At 39.5% G+C, this 21,676-nt stretch overlaps 2 protein-coding genes and 1 long non-coding RNA gene across 3 annotated transcripts in view; 2 read left to right on the plus strand and 1 right to left on the minus strand.

Moving 5' to 3' along the window:
• Positions 1–20,611, minus strand: part of LOC124258784 (bone morphogenetic protein 1-like) — an 88,343-nt gene extending 67,732 nt beyond the window's left edge. The window contains exons 1-3 of the mRNA XM_046692876.1: positions 20,456–20,611; positions 19,288–19,305; positions 18,625–18,751 (exon numbers count right to left, since the gene is read on the minus strand). Coding sequence (XP_046548832.1) covers positions 18,625–18,751; positions 19,288–19,305; positions 20,456–20,513 — 203 coding nt within the window. The 5' untranslated portion in view covers positions 20,514–20,611. The remainder of the gene's footprint in view (positions 1–18,624; positions 18,752–19,287; positions 19,306–20,455) is intronic.
• LOC124258794 lies at positions 2,571–5,979 on the plus strand. The gene is made up of 4 exons (XR_006893682.1): positions 2,571–2,671; positions 3,546–3,655; positions 4,497–4,694; positions 5,226–5,979. It is a non-coding gene; the product is annotated as an uncharacterized LOC124258794 (long non-coding RNA).
• On the plus strand, positions 10,045–11,356 carry LOC124258789 (ras-related protein Rap-2c-like). Its single transcript, XM_046692884.1, has one exon. It carries the CDS (start codon positions 10,497–10,499, stop codon positions 11,196–11,198), a length of 702 nt encoding a protein of 233 aa, XP_046548840.1. The 5' UTR covers positions 10,045–10,496; the 3' UTR covers positions 11,199–11,356.
• Positions 20,612–21,676: the final 1,065 nt, after the last annotated feature.

Genomic DNA, 21,676 nt, shown 5'->3' on the forward strand with positions numbered 1-21,676 from the left:
AACATATACAAGACTGGCATGTGGTTTGGTTTATATACTACTCAAAATAGAAACGCATAGCTGAAAATAGTCAAATAATCATGCATGTAATTTTAGTGATGCAGCACAGTGATAAAGAAAACACTGTTGAACATGTATTGTCCAATGGAAGTAGAGGTGGGACGTGACAAATGACATTTGCAGAAAGGTCAATGTCACAGAGCAGTCAATATCTTGTGTTACCACCATTAGCACCAATGGTTGCCTGGCATCGGCGTCCCATAGACCTGGTTCAGATCTGGTGATCGGGAGGGCCATTCAAGAACCTGAACGTTGAGCTGAGCAAGAACATCTCTTGAACGTTGTGCTGAGCAAGAAAATCTTGCTGTATGCGGTCGAGCATTGTCATGTTGGAACATGATGTTCTGACGGTTCACTAATGGATTGACATGAAGCCTGATGATTTCACCACAGTAAAGTCAAGCTGTAAGATTGTCTTGGACGTGAATACGATCGGTTCTTCCACTGTATGAAATGTCTGTCCAAACCATAACACTCCCGCCACCAAATCTGTCCACTTCCTGTACGCATTTTGGAGCACACTGCTCATAACGTCTGTACACACGCGGTCTCCCGTCAGGATGCCGGAGCATATACCGCGACTCATCACTGAACGCAACAGTTCTCCACCTTTGTAATCACCATTCACCATTACAGATGGTTTCGACACTTCGTTGTTGCCGATGGTGTTCGGAGTCCTGGCACTACAGATGTTGTAGAGGATGCGGTCGTGAACCTGTTCCGTTCCATGCTGCTGGTGCTAAAGCCTTTCTATGGTACTTGGGACACATTGAATTACCTTGCAACCCCTGACTGCGACTCACCATCTTCCAAATGACCGATCGCATTGTTGCGCTGAGCCTCGGTATGTCTAGGCATGACTTCACTTCAAGATTTACGTTTGTCAACTACCGCTAAAACAATCAGACCCCCTTGTTTTTATTGTAAAAGTTGCACGGATTGTACATGCAAAAGAAAGCATGTATTGAGAAACACAGATTTGGTTGCGTTTTGGCGACCAGATTCAAACTCGAAAATGGTTGGAGGAAACTGTCACCATAGGTGTACTGATTAAACACACACTTATGAGTCATTTTCGAAATATTACATGGAAACGTACTGGCCATGTCTTTTTTTTGTTTTGAGTAGTACACATTATTTTGTTGTTAAAGCCGAACTGAGCAATATTCCAACATATTGCGGCCGGCTTAATCGATTGTTCCTCCGTATCCTATTACGATAAATTGTAGAAGTTAGATTGTTGTCGTCAAACCTGACGTCAGTGGCACAGACTTTCCTTATTTCCAGACAATATAAAGAATTATTTACTCAATGCCAAAGAATTGGACAAGTCAAGACCAAATTGTAAACATCATCAGTATGAAAAAGTTTTGAACGTACACATGAGAACACGTGTTTTAAACAATACCAACAGCTTCAGATAATCCGTAACTCCGTGTTTCGAAAGCATCAATTATCTACATGTGTATTAATCATCGCCTTTTAAGAGATAAAATACAAAAATCGTATCAAGCGCCAACCATATAGTGACTCTTAACTAAAGTCAATTTCCTTTAAAGATAACATGATGTAATCATTTTCTAACGTCATGAATAACGGAAGACGTCATTCGACATTGTTCTCCTCAATGCAGAAATGTGATTACATATGGCTTTAACTGAACACTCAATAAAGTCGTTGAAATGAAGATATGAAGATACCTGAAAGATATTAACCTCGGGCTTTGTACCCTTATGGATAATACCGTCCATGGACATCTTATGATTAACGCCACATTGTGTTTTCCTATAAGGACCTCACCTGCGAACTTCATGGTGCGAGAACTCTACACCTTCTTTCCGGTCATTGGGGAGCAGTTTGGCGATCTGGTACAACGCCAGCAGTGTTACCGATGGTTCTTTCACTATCGACTACCACGCAGTTTTAAGGCAAACGTCCGATATCCCACATTGTGATTTTATTTCACAGATCTACAACCAGACAAATTATTCACCTTCATCTAAGGACGGTATGTATAATCCCTAAGACATATCTTAAGTATATACCAGGCATCTTTTATACGAAGCTTAAACTGCCTTAAATCTAAATAGACGTGAGGCATGTTAGTGCAATATGCAAATAAACATGTGTCAGAACGCTGCCTTGACTCGGCTGTCAAACAAGTATGAAGATATTTTTTTTCTAAACAAATCATTTTTTTTATAAACCTTGAAGACAATTATTCTTCCGCTTAGAATCATGATGATTTTCGTTAGGTTTTATTGAATGGCATTTAGAAGACAGTTTTGATGGATGTCAACTTTCTGTATTTTGAGGAACACAATCTTTCGGAGTATGTCCCTACTCCTTCATCTGGTGAATGTGTTCACCATTCACCAGATCAAGGAGTAAGGATATACTCTGAATCGTTCTGCTCCTTATAATAAAGAAGTTGACATCCATAAAAAACTCTCTCCCTGATTTTCTTTTCGTATTTTATAAAATCAACGTATGTTTGCTTCACAAATGCAGCATGGTGGTTGTGCCGCACTTTTCTTTATGCCGCGACCTTTCCGAGGACCTTTACAGCAACAAAGGGGGAGTTCTTCACAGTGTATCCATATTATGAGAGGTATGTCATGACTTGACGAAGTAACCATGGCGTTTAATTTAAGGAAAATTCGATGAAGGGAAACAACTATTTGTTTTCAAAACGCTCTAAAGTTTCACTACTGTTTATTAATTGCAGTGGTCACCATTAGTATTGAATTCTTCAGTTTTTCAGAAATTATGCCCCTGGCCTCCATGCTGTTATGCAGTACACATGTAACAAGTGGTTCCTTGCCATTTGATTAGCTATCGAAGCAATAGAAAGGCAGATGCTTATACCGCTGAACAATGTCAGTGATTTCATATTATTTTGTACAGTTTCATGAATGTTGATAATTGATAATTAATTAAGCAATATGTGATGTAAAGCGCAATTTGCTTAGAGACACTTTTAACTTACAAAGAGTGCACGATATATACTTTTTACTTCGAAAACACAAACGTATTGAAATCATTTATATCCCTTAGTCTGTCATGCTTATACTCAACGGGTTTTTCTTAAACCTATAGTGTCATTAGTGATTTTCAGTTATCTGTCCTCAGTGTTATGGACTCGTGAAGATCCGGGGTAGAATTAATTGATCTTCAGTAACCCATGCTTGTCGTAAAGGCGACTAAAGGATCGGGTGGTTAGACTCGATGACTTGGTTGATACATGTCATCGTATCCCAATTGTGTAGATCGCAGCTCATGCTATTGATTACTGGATTGTCTGGTCCAGACTCGATAATTCACAGACAGCCGCGATAAGGAACAAACCAACCAGCCACAGTATTTTGCATTTCATCCCCAACAGAATCAGTTTCGGCGGATGACTTTTTGATGTGTTTTTGTGTTGACGTTATGTAATTACTCAACATCAGAAACAACTCTGTGAAGACACTTTTTATTAACAGATTGACGCGGGAATGGAGGATCTGGTCAAGCTGGAAAAGAGGTGTTTATGTTGAAATTGAGAACAATCCAAACTTGAGTTGTTCGCGTGGAGTCATCAGAGTATACGATTGTAAGTTAACACTCATTGCAATAATGTGCTCAATCTGTTGTTTGTTAAAAGCAAGCAATTGCCTTCGACATGTGCTAAACGTACATTGTTCGCGTATATGTGTGATGTGAAAATTACTTCTATTTGTCTATAGTCCGTTTGCAGTGAAAACGTACCGATGAATTTCACTTTAAACAAAAATGTAAATCAAATAAAGTAAAATTAAGATTGCGGATCCTCATAATTTTACCTTGCCAACTGAACATTTAAATCTCAAAATTTTATTCAACTTAGGATAAAAGTTGTTTAACAAAACGATCATAATTTCATATCGCTATGATTGGTTTGTATTACAAGGGGGACGCGCAGAAGTTGGAACGGTGAAACACATGCACGTGCGGTGCGTGATGAGCGTTAACTTAGACTACCGTAGACACCAACCCTTCTTGTTCTCGGGGTTTTATTTAATGTGCATACCCCCTTTTTTTACAAACCAATAATAGCGATTTGAAACTATGATCGTTTGTTAAACAATTTTTATCGTAAGTTGAATAAACTTCTGAAATTTTAATGTTCAATTGGCAAGGTAAAGTTATGAATCTTAATTTCACTTTATTTGATTTACTTTTTTGTGAATTTCATCGGTACGTTTTTCACTGCAAACTGACTATAGTTACTATTGTTCGTATGATAACTAAACCACGTTTTGCCTAATAACTGTATTCGTCCAATTACTAGGGACACTAACTTGAAATTTCACCAAAAACACAGTGACCTGATATTATTAGTATATTTTCGGGTTTGCTTGGTGTGTCTTTTGCGTAATCATTATACCACATAAACTTTCCATTTCAAACTAAAGGTGAACCTCGCAACTACTACAGATACTTAGGATCTTGGTGTTATGGAAGGAACAACACGTTCCGTACAGCATCGTGCATGGCTCTACGCTTCAACGCTACCAGCCTCCCAAGTGGAAGCAACACGATCTTCTCTCTGACTTACAGATATCCAGACACATGTTCTCATGAAACAACAACAAGGTGGCCGTGGATTCCAGGTATAGACAGCGTGGGTCCTTCAACACCAAAACTTATGTACCACTGTGACTATTTGAGTTCACGCTGACATATACTGACGTGTCTGACTTACAAGCAATCATAGTGAGTGAGTGAGTTTAGTTTTACGCCGTACTCAGCAATATCCCAGCTATATGGTGGCGGTCTGTAAATAATCGAGTCTGGACCAGACAATCCAGTTATCAACAGCATGAACAGAGATCTATGCAACTGGGAACCGATGACATGTGTCAACCAAGTAAGCGAGCCTGACCACCCGATCCCGTTAGTCGTCTCTTACGACAAGCATAGGTTGCTGACAAGCAATCATAAGAGGGGTTGTGAGGTAACACTGGGTACAACTAAAACTGCGAGACATAACAAGTAAACAAAAAACGTGGAAAATCTCGTCCGTCATTTGCAGTAAAATCTAGATTTTAACACAAAAAATGATAGACTATTCCTTAAAAAGGGAGCTAAAATTACTTTGTAAATCATAATAATGTATTATTTAGTGGTATCTGTTGTTTCAGCTTCACAGACAGCATCCACTTCCAGCCAAACTGGGACTATTGTAGGTTCGGTCTTCGGTGTTGTGTTGTTGGTTTCGGCCGTAGCAGGTGCTCTCATTGGGTGGAGAATCTATCGTAGAAAGAAAATGTCTCCTTACCAGAACCCACAGATCACACGTCAGAGAGAAGCCGGTAGTTCTGCAATTTCAGTAACAAAGCCATCCTTCTCCAATGTTGTTTACGGGCCGGCTAAGTCACCAGGGAATGACAAGGAAGTAATAGAAGACCCTGACACACCCGATACCAATAATCATCCCGTGTTCCAGCAAACTGAGTAAATAACTCTCTGTCAACAACGTGATGCCACGCTTCCCAACGGTAACGTCGAAGACAGATCAGTCACCTACGACAACCATTGTAACGACGACAAGGAAGTCTCAACTCCTGACAACGTGTGTACCACACCTCAGAGCTACGACAGACCTAAGGGCAACGTCAAGGGAGAATCAGTGACGTACGGCACCCTTTGTCGCGGTGCAAAGATGGACTCTGAGATCTAAGGCGTGACCTTGTGAATTTCCAGGAGGCTTGGGTTTTTTGCATGCGACAGGTATATTAACTTCAACAAGTCCACAGACCAAACAATGTTTTAACCCCAAACCATCTTTTCAGAACATAAAGCACGTTTGGTAATTTTTCGTTTACCCAAGTTGGAACGAAACGGACCGGACTGGAGTACGAACATATGTTTATGCCTGCGCTTGAAATTACAATATAAACAGATTTAATTAGAGCGTTTGTTTTTGCGAATGTCACAACACAATGAATAATTGAATCATTAAAGGTCACATGCAACGTAAAACACAACTTTGCAGATTCTGATACCTTTCGGTATGGACTTACCGAAACAAATCGTCAAAAATGCAAATTCAACTTCTAAAGTTGAAAAATAACGCGATGAAAAAAACGCGCGAAATCGGAGTTCAAACGTTTCACTAATTTTCCCCCGACTTTTCTGGGGAAAACGGGTTTCAACAGCTGGGCTGCGCTTATAGCACGTGCGCAGTGAAGTAGGTTCGCGCAGCTTGGAAGCGGTTGTCCGGTGAATACTCGGTGAAGGCTTTGGTGTGAGCTATTTTTCTAATGTTTTGTTGATATCTCACAGGCGCTTGCTTTTTATATGTTATGACAGTAAATTAACTGTTTATATAATTTCATTTGTCTATTTCACCACACGTTCTTCTTACCGAGTCACTTTCTCAGTTCGATACTTAAAAGCAATGCCATTATTTAGCGTTGACAGAATTTCCAACTGTGATATAGATATGTCGTTGTCACAGACTAAACTCAATGTCTTGTTTTATTGACACCTGTGTGTCTGCCTGCCTGTCTGCTAATGACAATATTCAATACACAGCTGCTATCACTGACCACATGCAATTTGAACTTAACACCAATCAGGCTGTACACCATAAACAAAATGCATTGATTTATGGCCCGAGTTCGGTCTCTGTCACATTATGTAATTACACAGACAGGCAGGTGTGATACTTGAACACATGACATGTTATGATGTCTGTTGATTGCAAAATGTTATACACAAAAATGAGCATGTATTTACAAAACCCAACATCTCTATATATATACACACACAATGACCCGTGAGGGCATCTGCAAATGAACCAGCCGTTACACTTGAGTGCACACCCACCCGCTCTGACTGGGTTCGGTATCCCGGCTGCTTCGTTTCTTGGGAAGTAAACCGAAGTACACAATATTGCACTTTTGATTTGCGATTGTACGCTTATAATTTTGTTTATATGTTTTTTCATAACCAGCAATGTATATTATATGTCATGAATAAGTGATAATTGTGTTTTTATTATGTTTGATTTTTGGTTGCATGTGACCTTAAAGTTGAAAAATCCACATGTATATAGAAAAGAGTTTGCCAACACAACAGGTGTTGGGTATCTGTTACTTGAGTCCACAAGATGGTGTCAAAGTTGAGTCCACAATATTATTCGTTATTAAATGTCATTGGTAAACAGGCTATTGTGTACCTTGAATACAATGGCAGCAGTACTTTGTATTGCCACCGGCACCGTCTCAGCACAGACTTGATCAGTCTTCCCCACTCTTCCTGCAAACGATGGCCAGATGTGGAAGTGTCTGAGGCGTGTTTTGACGCTGACTTACCCGCCGACCGAGTTCATCCCATAGGTGTTCTAGATTTGGTGGTCGGGAAGGCCATAGCAAGACACTGATGTTAGAATTGGCAAGGTAGCATACCGTGACGCGTGCTGTATGTGAAGTAGCTTTGTCATGCTGGAACGACTCCCCCTGTCGGTCCATAATCGGAAGCATGTGACGTGCAAGTACTTCGTTGATTTGCTGTCAAATTCATCTGAACCACCACTAATTGAGATATTTATGTGCTTGATATCGCACCCCACACCATGACACCTATTCCACCGAATTTTTCGACCTGTCGAATGCAATTAGGAGCAAAGGTTCATTTCTCCGACGGTAACCACGCTGCTGAAGAAATCTTGATTCATCACTTAACCAGACTCGACTCCAGTTTCCAAGGTTCCAGTTCCGGACTCTACGACACCACCGCAAGTGATTGCGCATATGGAAGTCTCTCAAAACAGGGTCGACAACTGGTTGCAAATTCTTCTCAACCTAGGGATGCGGTGTGCAGTCTCTACACTTGTGGCAAGACGCAGACGCACGTGATCAGCCCGAATGTAGCGTTCTTGGGCTTGGGTGGTAACTTTGGGCGGAATTGGCAGGAAACGATCCCCATGGCGAGATCTGGTGCTCTGATGAACGTTGAAATGTCGGGCAACTGCAGACCGTGACTCCCCAGCTTCAATGCGGCCTATGGCGATGTTTCGACTCAGTCGTGGCATGATGATTTCCTCTTTTCCAGGCAAAACGAAAGCCAAAATTAAACACAACGTTTGCCTTTTATAGTAATCGATACCACATGCACGTGTATTTTGCTGCGCATGTGTTTATGGTAACGCTTTGACGAATATTTCTTCAAACGCTTCTAAAAACTAGGGGGAAAGTTAAAATTGCCGCTGACGTTTTGGAAGAAATAGTATATTTGTATTGTTTTGGCCGCAGCTACATGAGTCCAATATTCTTTTGAAAAGTGTAAAATTGAATATTGCTCAAACATGACTGGATACATATTATGATCAGGTTGTATGTTTCGTATAATAACGTTCACTCATGTTCAAAATAATATGTACCACTATAACAATCACGTACATATTACTTTCACCTGGAGGTGAACACGGGTTTCAACCTCATTATACATAGTGCTAGGATTCTATCACTATATAATGAAACTTTTCCCATACAAACGTAAGCGATATATCTTCATTGAGTAGACCAAGAGTAAGATTTGAAATGTCTTTGACATAATGTTAAATGTAACTTTCAGTCACGCATGTAATGAAGTATATAACGTTGTATATTGACTTGGTTGTATGCTTCGTACAATAGCATTCACTCATGCACAAAATAATGTGTACCACTTTAAAAATCGTGTACACATTACGTTCACCTGGAGGTGAAAACAGGTTCCAGTCTTCATATTGTTAGCATTCAATCACTATACAATGAAACTTTTCCGATACAAACGTAATAATAATCTTCACTGAGTAGACCAAGAGTATGATCAATAAAGCGTCACAACACCAATCTTCATTACATATTGCTAAATATAAATTACATGACGTTTACATTAACAGTTTCATCTTATTGGTGAAATGTGACATTTGTGTCAAAATAATAAACGTACTGTAACTATGCATTATAAACGTGTAACTCGTCATTTCATAAATGCGATTTTTAATTTAAACAATCCAGACCGTCTTTCAAACCTAAGTTTCAAATTATCCACGCACTAATGCAGGTGAAAATACCACTCCTCAGAACTCCCTTCAGAAAACCATAAATAACAATATTATTAAAAAAAACCCTACTTCTCAAGACAACCGGGTTGGGCAATGTTTACATACTGATAAGACGGTTGATTTGTAGGTCAGATCGGAAAACAACGGTATACGATGATTCATAGCATATGCACGATGATGGGTTGGCGGCTATCGTGAAACCCTTGTATTAAGTAAATACATACCGTAAAACAGGCAAAAAGTACCTTTGTCACGATGAAGTAAAATAAAACTGAAACTACTGTGACGGTGTGGACCAAGATGTTATCAGCCGTCATCCTGTCGAGACCGACCTGATATCTTGATATCGTCTCGCTACGTTCGGGGTCAAAAAGAAAGCTTCGCATTTCTTTCCATGTCAAACTGCTGTACACCTAGACGTCATTACATCATGAAAGGCACGTGATTCTTTTGCTACCACAGTACAAGACAAGAAATTGTAACTAGCTACAGTTAAATGTCTTGTTTTAACATACGTATTCAAACAGCAAAAAATGGGTTTTGATAGCTTGTCAACACGATGTATTACTAAAGGACAATTACCTTCGTGCTACCGGTATTTGTGGTGAATATTCCAACATACAATGCCTGTTTAGTTACAATGCTGATAATAGAGGTAATCCTTAGATGTGTCCAGTGATCAACCCCACACCAGGTTTGTACACATAAATCACTCAGCCTTCCTAGTTACGGTGATCTTCAAATCAGGTCATGATAGATTTATCATAGATGTTTATCAAACATGCGCTATTAATGGTGCGGTGTGTGTGTGTGTGTGTGTGTGTGTGTGTGTGTGTGTGTGTGTGTGTGTGTGTGTGTGTGTGTGTGTGCGTATGTGTGTGCATGTTGAACTATTCCTTCCCGTTAAACGTGCATGCATAATGAATTATTAACATTTACCGCCATTTTCCAATACCCAGTAACACATTCTCTACACCAGTTACACATTTGTACATTTTGTTGAACATTGATAATTTACTGAAGGTAAAACATAAATACATACGTCCACGGCTAACAAGTGTTAGCCAGATGACATGCGATGAAGAGATACCTCTATAGGCGAAAGGTGCACTCTAAATAGTTTAACATATTTCTTATTTGTGTTTTTTCTGGCAATAGAAGTGCACAGCAAACATAACTGTTGACCCAGGTATAGGGAACAAGGTACAGCTTATATCTTTGATAACCTCGATACGTTAGCAAAGATGTCAGCGCAAGGCCAGAACTCACACAGACGTTGATCTCAAAGTTGTTCAATTGCTGTCCAGACAGCACATTTAACTCTCAGCACATAAACTAGGTTGTGCTACCTCTCAAGATGCCGCCATTTACACGTCCTATATATTTAGGCGGGTCTTCCACTTTCTCGTCGTCAAATCCGGGGACAGACAACTCTTTCAAACTCGCTGTGATGGGAGCTTCTTCTGTAGGTAAGAGTGACATCATCAACAAATTCATCAATGGTACCTCTCCGAAATGCTACTGGCCAACTGTGCAAGAACGTTATACCAAAGATATGGACGTAGATGGCCGACACGTCGTCCTTGATATTTTCGACACTCCTGGAGGGTATTGTTTCTCTTATTTACGAGAGCTGGCCATCGTCAACGCTGATGCATTTGTACTGGTCTATTCGGTTGAAGATGCGGTATCCTTTGAGACAGTGACTTTACTTAGAAACTTGATTGCTCAACAGAAGCCAACAGGTGTTCCTGTCTTAGTGGTCGGCAACAAGGCAGACGTAACGACAACATCTCGCTTTATGTCGAAGAAAAAAGCCCACAGCATGGTAACGTCAGTTTGGCAAGACGATTACATGGAAATCTCGGCGAGAGACGACTCAAACATTTCTGACATTTTTACAAGTGTCGTGATCAAAGCCTGTTCTGTACCTTCCAAACCAAGACGCCTTACAGCCCCAGGTGCACTCGTCTCTTTTAAACGCAGATTCTCAAGATTATTTAAATCTGATCGACAGCGGAGAAGTCCCAACAAAGTGCAACAAGTTATGTATTCTTGAATGACAGATATTAAGTTTAAAAGACATCAATGTAAGCTTCGTTACTATGTAGACAGAAGAAATAAATCTTTTGCATTATTCAGTATGTTGTTGTGTTATTATTTTCATTTATGCACAAAAACGGAAAGCTTTCATAATCTGCTTTACATCATAAAGTGGGGAAACTAAAAATGATGAAACAATTGGCGAAATCTGATTAGACGTAACGGAATCTACTAATTGTGAATAATGCAACTCTATTTATACATTATTGGTGGCACTAACACAAACATAAACGTTGTGTTCCTCATAATATAAAAAACTCTTCCTCATGTGTATCACTTCTAAATGCCATTGAAAGACCTATACTGCGATAGTTCAACGACGAAACTGTCCTGGTAGAGCATGAACGGGATAGTTGAACAGGTATACCAGCTAGAAATTACTAGAGAGTGATAGTGTCAACGGTAGTGTGTATACCTTCATATATCATGAACTGTGCGGTCTACAACATAAGTATAAACAGTTATAATATTTGTTTGTAGTAGAGAACACAATCATTGCATATAAGACACTTTCACTCCGCACATCACATATGTCTCATATTATATTACGTCGACAAGGAAATAATATTATATCTCTTTGCAACTAATCAACTTTAATCTTTAACATTGGGCTTATATACTCATGCCAATAATGGTTGTCATCCCCTCCCCACCCCAACCCCCACTCACCCCACAACCCTACCCCACACATCCTCTCCAATAAAAAAATTGAAGGGGGTGACAACCATTATTGGCATGAGTATATTTCCCATCCTTGGGGATATTTTAGTCTGACTATTTTTTTGGTCATTCATATTTCTTCAGCGAATTCATTTATGACAGCCAGGTTACAGGTATGTTCAATTTGTAAATATTTTGAAGTCAATTTTGAATAATTTCGTGCTTTGAAGTTTACACAGATTCCCGAACGTTGGTTGAGAGAGCGGTCATGTGATCTTAACTTCAAGGTTCATTTCCCTTGAACCCTTCAAATCGTTCATACGTGTGTAAACATCGTTCATACGTGTGTGAACGTTTTCGAGCCGATCTGGGTCATGTGAACTTTTGCCGGAACTACTTTCCGGGTTTTCCCCAGGATACTCGCTGTCCAGCTTGACGTAAACAAAATAAATCATTTGCATTCACACTCCTTTCAATTTATACATATCACTTACTTGTTTTTGTACGTAACAAAAAGCGCCAAAAGAGCCCAGTTTTGCAAAATCTGACCGACAACGCGTCCCACAACAAGTCCCAGCCAGTGCGACCTATTTTTCAAATTTCCGCTACGGTTTCAAGGACCCCCAATGATCGTGCTGCATTTGGTGATTTAGCGAGCGATCCTGTTTCAAGTCACCCCAATATTGGCAATGTCACTTCTTCACGTGGATTTCCAATTGCCGAGCATTGTTCCTTATCATAAGAGTTTAATCTCTCGCGGTTTTGCGGGTTCTGCCCCGTGATCTGTTTAAAAACTGCTCATTAAATTTCACAATAAACAATCACAAGTAAATAGAATACACCAACGAAACTGCTTCCCATTCGCCACGCCGCACAACTTCGAAGTCGCTCAATGTATTATTACGCGGTCAAACGAATCCGTCATAGTTTTATAGGTACAATGACAGTTTGTTAAAATGATATTGTTATTGATATTTGTTTCTGTTTGATAATTTCATTGATGTTATGCTTATTAAAGCAGTCTCAAACCTATTGGCGAATTGGTTGTAATATTTTTATGGAATACTTTGAGAACTATTTCTTCAAGGGTTGGGATTCATGTGTAAAAAAATCGCCAAGTATACAAACATCGCTACAATACGGTCTTGAACAGAATGACATTACAACATTTTACAGGTATTAAAACACATCACTGTAAACAATGATCAAGTAGAAGTGGGTAAAATACGTATGTGTAAACATCAAAGTGCGAAATTATAAGAATTGAATGTCACTTTGTGTGTTTGCACTGAAAAATGAACGATGTCAAACGTTGTGCAAACTCGTGTGAACGAGCGAGTTTACGAGTATCTGCTTTGGCATTTAATGTAGCTGAAAGTTGTTGTTTTTTCTGTTTGCATATTCAATAAAATAATTGTCATTTGTGATTATATAGAGGATATTTTGTTAATGTTGTCAAATAACATGTATATTTCAGCGAGTGGTCTGACAAAGTTGATATGTTCACGTGTGGCGCCTATTAATAAACCCTATTCAGAAATATAATTGGAAATACAAGGTGAACAGCTGGTAATAATTACATTAGAATATATGTTCAACAAATATGTTATAAATATCTTTTAATTGTCAAGTCAAGTTGATATAATGATAATATCATTTTGAAGGTCGTTATTCAGAGTACTAGCAAGCAATATTTACATATACTGGTTACAGCCAATAAGGAAAACATGTTTCTCAATGTTATTAAATCTTGAGGGAAAGATACATTTAAACAAATGGAACCAAATAACCACCATCTAAATACAAGGAAAAAATATATTAATAGTCGGGTGAAAAATATTTTACATAAAGTTGAAAAAATTTTCATGAGGCGAAGGGTTTTGCCACAATATTTCATCTGGGTTCATACCTGTCTTTCGGGCTTTCCTATCAGGTTTGTACAAGGGTGTACTTAAGCGTTCGTAGCACTACGCCAGTCTTAAGCCGGTGATATAGTAAGGAGTTACGATAGGTCGTAACGTAACGAACGCTTTGTTGATTGGAACCCAGATGTTGTAACTTATCGACTTATACGACAACCTTGTCATCGGGATTAAGACCCAGACTTTGGTAAGTGGGAGGACCGGAGGCAACGGCGTGGTCGTAGGATGGTGGCAACCCAGGTGAACCTGCTGAAACACATGGCCCTTTCAACTCGGAGGCTTTGTCAGCGCCTTTCGCGTTGCCCTTTTCAGCTGAAGCCTGACTTCGGCGTCTCTTCCGGCTACGAAGAACGCACACACAGACAAGGATGAGGACAGCCAGTGTCAGAACACCGGCGATGACCCCAAACATAATCGGGTGACGGTTGACTATGGGTGGTAGGCCTGAAAACATGGTGCATCTATTTATACATGTATTCTAAACTTCCCTTAACGTTAACATTCCATTACAAGACAAAGCAAATTTCACTTTACACAACGACAATGAATCCTATTCAGGAAATCAATGGAATTTTACAACATTTGTGCGTGGCTGAACTGCACCTTTTATGGGACCAATTATCTTTTGGATAACGAGACCACACACTTAAAGCGTCCTCTGTGATGGAACGTTTTTGGCTCTTTATCTTTCACTTTTAGCATAGTTATATTATATTATATAAAACATTAAGCGCATCATTTGTTTCGGTAGACATCAAAATGCCTTAAATCCCGATTTTCTGACAATAAAAAGAGTTGCATATGAAATCTTAACGTACATGCCCAAAACAGAAGAGAATCACCACATGACTCAAAACAAAAAATAGCGGTGCAGTGTGTAGATATAAACAAAGAAAATATCATTTATGTTACTAAAATAATGCAATGATACCATTTTGAATCTTTAAGCATGTTGTGAAATGGTATGATTCAATGCACTTACCACATATGATGAGAAAGCCGTATGCTATCTCAAATGTAGACCCAGGAGAATTGACATCAGAGTGAAACTTGACGTACAGGTACTTCCCAGAGCTGGATACAGAGACATCTTCACCTCGGCACCACTTTCCAAGAGACGGATCGGAAACATGGTAACCTAGGGCATATAAAACAACCCTGCTTATATCATGTATATTTGCATCATTATACAAAACTGAATTGCTTGGCAGCGTTATTTCTCAAAATAGTTATTACTAGTATGACGTGACTATTCAAACAATCCACTGCAGGGAACACATAAACGACACTATCTATACCCACTTTGGGATCGAACCAGGACCTTCTGTGTAACTACTACACTACATTGAGTATCAGGCAGAAACAGTTGTCAAGTATATATACAGTCATAAAAAATGCAATATTATTCTATGTTTGTGTAAGTGAGTGAGTGAGTGAGTTTAGTTTTACACCGCACTCAGCAATATTCCAGCTATTGGACCAGACAATCCAGTGGTCAACAGCATGAGCATCGATCTACGCAATTAGGATACGATGACCTGTGTCAATCAAGTCAGCGAGCCTGACCACCCGATCCCGCTAGTCGCCTCTTACGACAAACATGCGTTACTGAAGATCAATTCTAACACAGATCCTCACCTGTCCTATGTTTATGTAGCAACATATATATTATCAAAACATAAGAGAACTACACGCCAAAATGTGTAAAAAGATTACCTACCATCAAACACTTCAATATAGTCTGTTACACATCCCTCAGAGTTCTGGAAGCTGGACAAATTCATACTGAGATCAATGCTCGTTGCTGTGGTACGTAATCTCCAAGACAAGTCAACATTTCTGAAATTGAAATGAGTACCATATTGTTATGCAGTTCAAATAGTACATATAAATAGGTGTTTGAGATTAAGAAGACTGAAATATAATCATACCATAAAGTGTAACAATACATGTATAATTATACACGTAAATGACATTTACGAGACACATACGCACACGCACATGCGCACACACACATATTACCATCCCTAAAGATTCGGGTTAGATTTAATTTCTCTGTCGTAAGATGCGACTAACGGGATCGAGTGGTCAGGCTCGCTGACTTGGTTGATACATGTCATCGTATCCCAATTGCGAATGTCGATGCTCATGCTATTGATCACTGGATTGTCTGGTCCAGACTCGATTATTTACAGACCATCGCCAGAAAGCTGAAATATTGCTGAGTGTGGCGTTAAACAACAACCAAGCAACCAACAACACACACATACATAATAAACTCTTTTAGTATTAAATGAATGTTAGACCCAGCCACAATTTTAAATGCATTTGACTACTAGTCTCGTACAGTACACACTGGTTATCCTTCTCGTCCTGTTTATCTGTGTGTTTTAGGTGATCGTTGTCCTTTGCCTAATTTGTTTTAACCATGCTGTATGTCTCACTGTTGTAAAAGGAATTCCTTTGTCGTGGCAATAAAGTATTATTATTATTATTATTGTACCTTTGGACGGAAGGAAGGCAAGTAAGCCGCAGGTATTATGACAGTCCACACACACAACACACATTCATTTAAACTCAAACTTTGAAAAAGTCGGATATAACATAATGGTTACCAAATTGGCATTTTATATACAGCTGGCATGGCTTCTTAATCTGGATTGTAAATACATTCAAAGTTATAGGCATTATCACTTGAATCATACACAAAGTTTAGATTCTCCAAATATATGGGGGAAAAGGTCAAAGTGGTAACAAGGGTTTACGATAATAGCCACATGAGACATGTACAAACACGAACACACATTGACAGTTTATATTTGTTTATATTTATAATCCTCATTTTGATATTTTTGTTACTTTATGACTAGTCTTTACCTAATATTCTCGCGGCGGGTCTGCCTGAGCGGGGATATGACACTTCTGCTGTAATTATCATCGGATATTTCCTCATGACGATGCACTGTGAATATAAAGAATATGGTTACAATTTATCACATGTAACAACAAACACTGTTATGTCGATGTTAAAGCAACCTAGGTAAATACTACTCGAGTTACCCAGGTTTCACACAACCACAAAATAGTTACTACGGAAGGAATAGACAGGGACCAAGCTTCTGCATCGAGACAACTGTATGTTCGACAATTGCATACAACGGTGTGTGACTGTATAATTGAAAAGTATAATACTTTATAGCTAACAACTTCTTTCTTTCTTATGATGCGACGTTTCGGTATAGCTTCTTATACCGTTGTCAAGCAAGAGTAAAGCAATACAGCACAGAACCGACTATACTTTTCTATTATCCATCAACGTCTAAAATGCCAATCAAACAGACTGTTTAATTATTTAATATTTAAGAGCAATAAGTTGGATCTAATTTGTGAAAACTACCACTATTTTGCTTTTGAATTCATCCTGCAGCACTGACCGTGATACCTGTGAAGATCCGGTTTCGAATTGATCTTCAGTAACCCATGTTTGTCCTAAGAGGCGGCTAACGGGATCGGGTGGCCAAGCTTGCTGATTTAGTTGATTTGATTGATTTGGTCGTGTACCAATTGAGAAGGTCGATGCTCATTGTGTTAATCACAGGATTGTTTGGTCCAGACTCGATTATTTACAGACCGCCGCCATATAGCTGGAATATTGCTGAGTGCGGGGATAAACAACCTACCAACCAACTCACTCACCATGATAGTTCCCACTGGTGTACCGCAGCTCGAACATCCCCTTGTTGCTTGTGTTAAACTCAATCCTCATATATCTGCCTATACTGGTAAACGTTTCCAGTTTTTTCTTCCCAGCACAAACATCTCCCATCCTATAATTACGAGGGCCAGCTCCTGATTTAACATATCGAAACAAATTCATAATGCTTTCTTCAGCTGATTCAGCACAAATAGTATCATAAATAATAAATATATTTAAGTGAATTTCATACATACTGTATGCTTAAAGCGCTAACATACAATTGATCAAAACATTTTTCAGTGCATAAAGGAATGAATTAGCTGAAGATTTGATTGGAGTTGGTAACATTTTCGAAAAAGGAATCTTTTAAAGAACTTTTATGAGCTTCAATAGAGGGAGAAAGTCTCAGCTCATCTCGAAGAACATTAAGATGATTTACCATCAAATACCGCCAAGTGGTCCCCATAGCTTGATTTATCACAGGCAAGGACGGTTACTCTGACTTTTTTCAGTCTCCTTTGCTTCAATTGTCCATGAACACATCCATTCCCTGTGAACATATGATAAAGATGACTTACTAAATCCCTTCTTCACCTATTCTACCACGCCGTAATCATTTTAACAAGCGGCGATTTGACTAGCATTGCCGTTATATTATGGCCTGTGTGATTATGTCTAATATAAAACGCCATTGAATACCTCAATTATCCGAATCGATGAATAATACTGGCGTAAAGGCAAAACACCGATCAACATAGCAGGACTGGATCAATGAAATTCAGTGATGGTAGCAGGTATTCGCGAAAAAGAAAAGCCCAGGATGGTGTACGGCGTACACAGGAATAGCACTTGTTTTATAGCCACAAGCAGGTACCCAGAGACCAAGGATCATATCGGGGTCAACTGACTCGGGGTCACCACTTGTTTGTGCTAAATATTTGAACATGTAGTCGGTTATAACTCCATGTATATTAGTATTCAGTTAGTATGTTATGTTAGTATTCATATACTAACTTCATTCAAAGACAGTTCTCATTACGCTTCCTTTCCTTCTCTAGATCTGATACATAGAGTTTATTGAATGAAGAACATGAAGAACATACTTCGGGAGATTCAATGGATAGTGAGACGAGCTCAGCAGCTTCGGTGTTTCAGATGCCGAGAGGGAGATTGTACTACAAACGCTGGATGCTGTTGTCGTCGGACCAGTTGTAGTTGAGGTAATTGGTTCTGCAAACAAACATCCTCAATGTCACCACAGGAAATAACTGTACGAATATCATCATTCAGTCTGGGAACCTTTTGGACATTTCAATGAAATAATAAAAAGTGAAGGTACAATTCAACCTGTTGCTGGCGATGTCAATATCGATCACATCAAGATGCTATATCCACTGACATTAACAAGAATATGAACTTTTGTAGTGAGCACTAAATAATACAGTAATATTTTCCTACCTATTTCAGATCATCCAAGAATCTGTATGGAAACGTCGCTGAATGCCGTAATGGATTTTGTATCCAAAAAGGTGTATATTTTCTTACCATTTCAGACTGACTGAGTTTGGTTTTACGCCGCTTTTAGCAATATTCCAGCAACATCACGGCTGGGGACAGCAGAAATTGGCTTCACACATTGTACCCATGTGGGGATTCGAACCCGGGTCTTCGGCGTGACGAGCCAACACTTTAACCATTAGGCTACCCTACCGCCCCACCATTTCAGATGCTAATGAAGACATGAAAGCGAGAATGCTAGTATTTACCTGAGCTTACAGCTGGCACTGAAACCAAAATAAACGAAAACATGTATACATATATGAAAAATAATTGATTGATCACGAATGTGTAGAGTCTTCCTTGTTTCGATAAACGTTAGTTTGTATATAATCCAAGCACGAATGACACACTTTTGGTGTCACCTTTTCCTTATAATTTGTTTATTTATCAGATATGTAATACCGTACTCAACAACAGTTCCGCTGTGTCGAGTCGACCTGTAGATAACTGTGTCTGGTCATCGATCCACGTAACTGGGACACGATAACATTCATCAGTTTCATTCATCCGACCTGGGCATATTGAGTAGAACATGCTGGTGTGTATCAGAACAGATCGATTTGGTGATTCACTTTTAGCACGTCACACACAGTGCGAATATACAAGAATAGACTAGTGTTCGTGTGTAAATATTCACCTCTTTGGTGAAGCCTATGAGCTTAAGTATGGTGATCACGGACCCAGGATGATAATCAGTGCGAATTTGGGATTCGAACCCACAATAAGCGGATCTCGGTACAATAAGAGATGCACGGGGATTTGAGACGACATTTGGGAATGTGGTTCACATTTGTGATTGAGAGAGAATGGTTCAGCGACGCATTTAGCAATATCACAGCGGTGACAGTCGAGATGGGATTCACACATTACACCCAATCTGAGGAATCGAACCCGGGTCTTCAGCGTGACGAACATACGCTTTAACAACCAGGGCTTGGATTTTCGAAGCTCTCTTAGCGCTACGATAGTCATAAGTGCCATACATTAACATTAAATTACGACTGTCTTAGCGCTAAGAGAGCTTCGAAAATCTAGGCCAAGGTCACCAGTCTGCCATTTTACAATAAAGAAAAGGTCTGTACATATATGTAAACATAAACAGAAACAAATACAGGCCATACAGCGGAGAATCTGGTACATACATATGTAGATACTAGCATATATGGAGAAAGATGGAGGTCAGGGGACCGCCTAACTGTACGTTAACCTTGTTATCGTGCAATACACGTCTCTGTGTTATACTATAGTGAGGAATGTCTACCTTCGTCCATTTTCCGTTCAACTGACATTACTAGGACGTTGTTGACAATAGCAACGTCTCCCACAATACAACCATGACATTTTGTATATCGTGTGTGACAGTGGGATACTTACATATAGCAGAGACTAAAACCACTCCACAAATAGTCGATAGCGCCATCCTCGGGTGCATGTTGTAGACTGTAAATGCGCAGTAGCGAGTCACGGATTGAAACAAAACACACGGTATTCTATATCCGGGTAACACTACATCATTCGGGCGAAATGTACCTGAGCTGTCTATATAGGGCGTCTCTTTATTCAGTGTTGTGTTACGGTTGGGCGCGTCTCTGGTATTTACCTTCAACTGAATGGCCCTCAGTGACGACACGAAACGTCAGTGGAGCAATGCACAATCGATGACTAACCAGATCGATTGGACTGGGTATTTCCGCAGCCCTACCTATGAAAACATTGTTGAAATCGGAGAACCTAAACGACATTCATTTTGCCCGTGGAGACCCTCGCTGTAAGCTAATGGTATCGCTTAGTGACACTCACGTTGCCTCTTATTCAAAGGCTATATATATATATAAACATAGATATTCATCCTATATAGGTCAGAGTGAACTGCTTGATGTTGGTGGCAGATTGCCAACTTGCACTGACTGACACGTGACATCTGTGTGCTTGTATATGTGATGATGAGGTGGTATTAACGAACAAAGATAACGAGGTAACTTGTATGACTGTAGGATTAGAATTACATTGTAGAATTTTCGATATCGATTCGGTAAGATCCTCAGAGGTTGATGGTTACCATGTAACATTAGTAAACTGTCCATTTGGCTTGAAATTATTCTTATCCGCCGTATTGAATATTTCAAATATATTCAATTATTGATACATGCCCCAAAAGAGGGAAAACTTAGCATCTGGTTCATCAATCAATGTTACATTACGCTCTTTATTTCTACTGAACATCGGGGCGGTGGGGTAGCCTTATGGTTAAAGCGTTCGCTCGTCACGCTGAAGACCCGGGTTCGATTCCCCACATTTGTGCAGTGTGTGAAGCCTATTTCTGGTGTACAACCCGTGACGATCCGGGTTAGAATTGATCTTCAGTAACGCCAGTAGAGGCGATTAATGGGATCGGGTGGTCAGGGTCGCTGACTTGGTCGGCACATATAATCACGTCTCAGTTGCGCAGATCAATGTTCATGCTTTTGATAACTGGATTGTCTCAAGACTCGATTATTTACAGACCGCCGCCATATAGCTGAAATATTGGGGAGTGTAGAGTAAAACTAAACTCACTCATTCACCCTGGTGTCCAACGCCGTAATATTGATGGAC

This window comes from Haliotis rubra, unplaced genomic scaffold (genome assembly GCF_003918875.1).
Source record: "Haliotis rubra isolate DU_JTF1 unplaced genomic scaffold, ASM391887v1 Scf70, whole genome shotgun sequence".
NCBI classification, from domain to species: Eukaryota; Metazoa; Mollusca; class Gastropoda; order Lepetellida; family Haliotidae; genus Haliotis; species Haliotis rubra.